This window comes from Atta cephalotes, assembly GCF_000143395.1.
Source record: "Atta cephalotes unplaced genomic scaffold scaffold00020, whole genome shotgun sequence".
Taxonomy (NCBI): Eukaryota; Metazoa; Arthropoda; class Insecta; order Hymenoptera; family Formicidae; genus Atta; species Atta cephalotes.
In genome coordinates, this window is record NW_012130084.1 from 3,072,813 (window position 1) to 3,075,384 (window position 2,572).

The window sequence follows — 2,572 nt, forward strand, 5'->3', positions numbered from 1 at the left end:
CGACGAACGTAACGAACGTACGACGACGACGACGACGAGAGAGAGAGAGAGAGAGAGAGAGAGAGAGAGAGAAGANANAGNANGANAGAGAGAGAGAGAGGAGCAACTCGGAAACCGAGCGGGATTCATCGTTCGATCGCGCGCCCATCGGATCCATCCATCCTTGGCGGCGCTCGAAAACGAAACAGCCCGGAAGAAAAGCTCGTCGTTCATCATCGGCAATAGGACGTCCGGAAGAGTACCTCAGTTCCGCGTGCGAAGAGACGATCTTCATCGTTCGCTTCTTGTTCACCACCGTGGATATCGTTGATAGATCCTAATAGCTTTTCCGTAAGAAGATACGGCCTTACGCGTGCATAGACAATCTACCATCCTTATTCGCGAGTGATTACGGATATACCGCCGATAGATCGTAATAGTCTAAGAGCCGCTAAGGAGAGATGCGCTACCTGCTCGTTCTCGCAATGGTGTTTACCATCGAGGATAGTATCGATAAATCGTGATAGTTTTACCGTAACGCGTTTGCGCTACCGCCCCGATCAGCCGCGAGAGGAGATGATCTACCGCGTGTGTGAAAAGTGTAAAACGCAAAAAGTGATAAACCCGCGAGAATCGAACGCCGGCAGCGATTACTTCGACAGTGCCGTCGACTCGCAGGAACGATCGACCGGTTTATTCGATACGGTGTTTCGTCGAGGTGTTTCGTGATCCTCAATCTCACTGCGCGCTGTTGCCCCAGGCAACAGTTTAGTGGCTAGTGAACGGAATTTCACGTATTGTTTATAACGGGGCAGAGATCAACGAGACTTTTAATGTCCGCTACAAATCAATTTTACGCCATTCGAATAAAGGGAATCGATTTAATCGCTCAAAATATACGTAAAGGTAACAGTCGTTTAGCCCTTCGTGTATATAATTTGATTTCTTCTTCTTTTTCGCACGCGGCAATTTTACACGGAAGATTGCCTGACGCTCACAAAGTATCGAAAATAACTCAGCGCTGAGAGGGTTAATGTCACTATCATCGCGCCGTGAGACGGAAAGTGACGGTCACCGAGCGACCACGACGGAGTGACATAATTGAAGAAGAAAGTACCAGCGCATCCAAGTCCGTTATTAAGTGGTAATGAGCGGGTGCCGAGCGGGGAGTGAAGATGCCTTCGAAAGCAAGCGTCGTGCTCGCTCCACTTGCACCACAGGGATTAAATGACGCTAAGCTCTCAAGCTCCGCGGCGTCACCCTGAAGAGGACTGTCTCGCTTGAATCAGCCTCAGTTCTCTAATCCTGACGACCATACCGGCTCACTTTGATATTCTTCGGAATCGTTCACGCGATAACGTTATTTCGATACGTGTGAGATCATGTCGTCGAACGGTGAATTCTCGACAATGTCCAGCGAGGAGATGCCTTCTCTGCCCAAATCCCTGCCAAGTTCGAGAGAGGCCACTGCCGAGGGTGGTTCCGGTTCCAGCGGCGGATATATGCCACTACGAGAGTTTCTGGATCGATTTTCATTACCAAGGGTCGTTAGACTCGAAGGTACCGGCGGTAGACCGGTGCTCCTGTACAAGCAACAACAGCGATCCTTGAGAGTCACAGCGAGCTTGCTAATGCATCGATATCGACATGACGTCAAAGTGGGACCGGAGATTGTCATCCCGGAGGGTTATCCAGGTGAGAATTTTCCTTAGATCGATTGTTTGATGCGAAACAATTATTATGTTACTCGGTTGCAATCAAGGAAAATGGCACTAGTCGGATCTTCGATGTTAATATCTCACGGAGATTCAATAAATTTAATATCACAATAAGAAAAAAATTCTCGGTTCGCAATCGATTAGAATACTTTTTTCAAGAAAATAAAAATAAACCGGAAACTGCTAAAAAATTATAAAAATTGCAAACATATATTAAGAAAAAGATTTAGTGCTTTTTCCTAATGTAAATATGGAAAGAACAGTTTTTAAAATATCTAAAAATTTAGCTAAATATAAATCTGAAAATAATTTTATTGAACTATTAATTATATATGATCAAGATTGTCAATAGAATATCAAAATTTTTTATAGCATTGCTTATCATTGTTGAGTTTTCTGCATAAATACTTTGAACGGTTTAATTATTTTCAAATCTAGATAAATTTTTAGATATTTTAACAAAAATCGTTCGTTACATGTGTATATATTTTCTAGACATCCTTTCGACGTCCTTTCCGTTTTTTAGATGTCTCTCAATTTTTAATATTATTTAAATTAATATTAATTAGTATTTAACCTCTTTTTTAATGGCTTATGTCCCTTGTATGATAGTCGACAGCGCATAGAAATTATGTTTGGCAGAGAGAACGGTAACAGTTGTGGAGATCATCCGACTGGAATCATCGGAACAGGTTATAGACTTCATCGAGCTCACGCTCACGTTTGCGTTGGCGATCGCGTAGACATGCGAGAAGCTGTAAGAAAAATGATAATGCTTTACTTCTCTCTCTTTTCTTCTTCTTTCTCTTTTCTCTTTCTCTCTCCCTCGAAAAGACAAGGCTCATTCTCTCCCCCTTCCATTCTCTCTCTCTCTC

The 2,572-nt window shown here is 43.3% G+C and overlaps 1 protein-coding gene across 1 annotated transcript in view; it reads left to right on the forward strand.

Annotated features, from left to right (window-relative positions):
• Positions 1-1,361: 1,361 nt before the first annotated feature.
• Positions 1,362-2,572, forward strand: part of LOC105619275 — a 25,783-nt gene continuing 24,572 nt past the window's right edge. The window contains exon 1 of the mRNA XM_012200799.1: positions 1,362-1,674. Within this exon, the coding sequence (XP_012056189.1) occupies positions 1,362-1,674 (313 nt within the window). The remainder of the gene's footprint in view (positions 1,675-2,572) is intronic.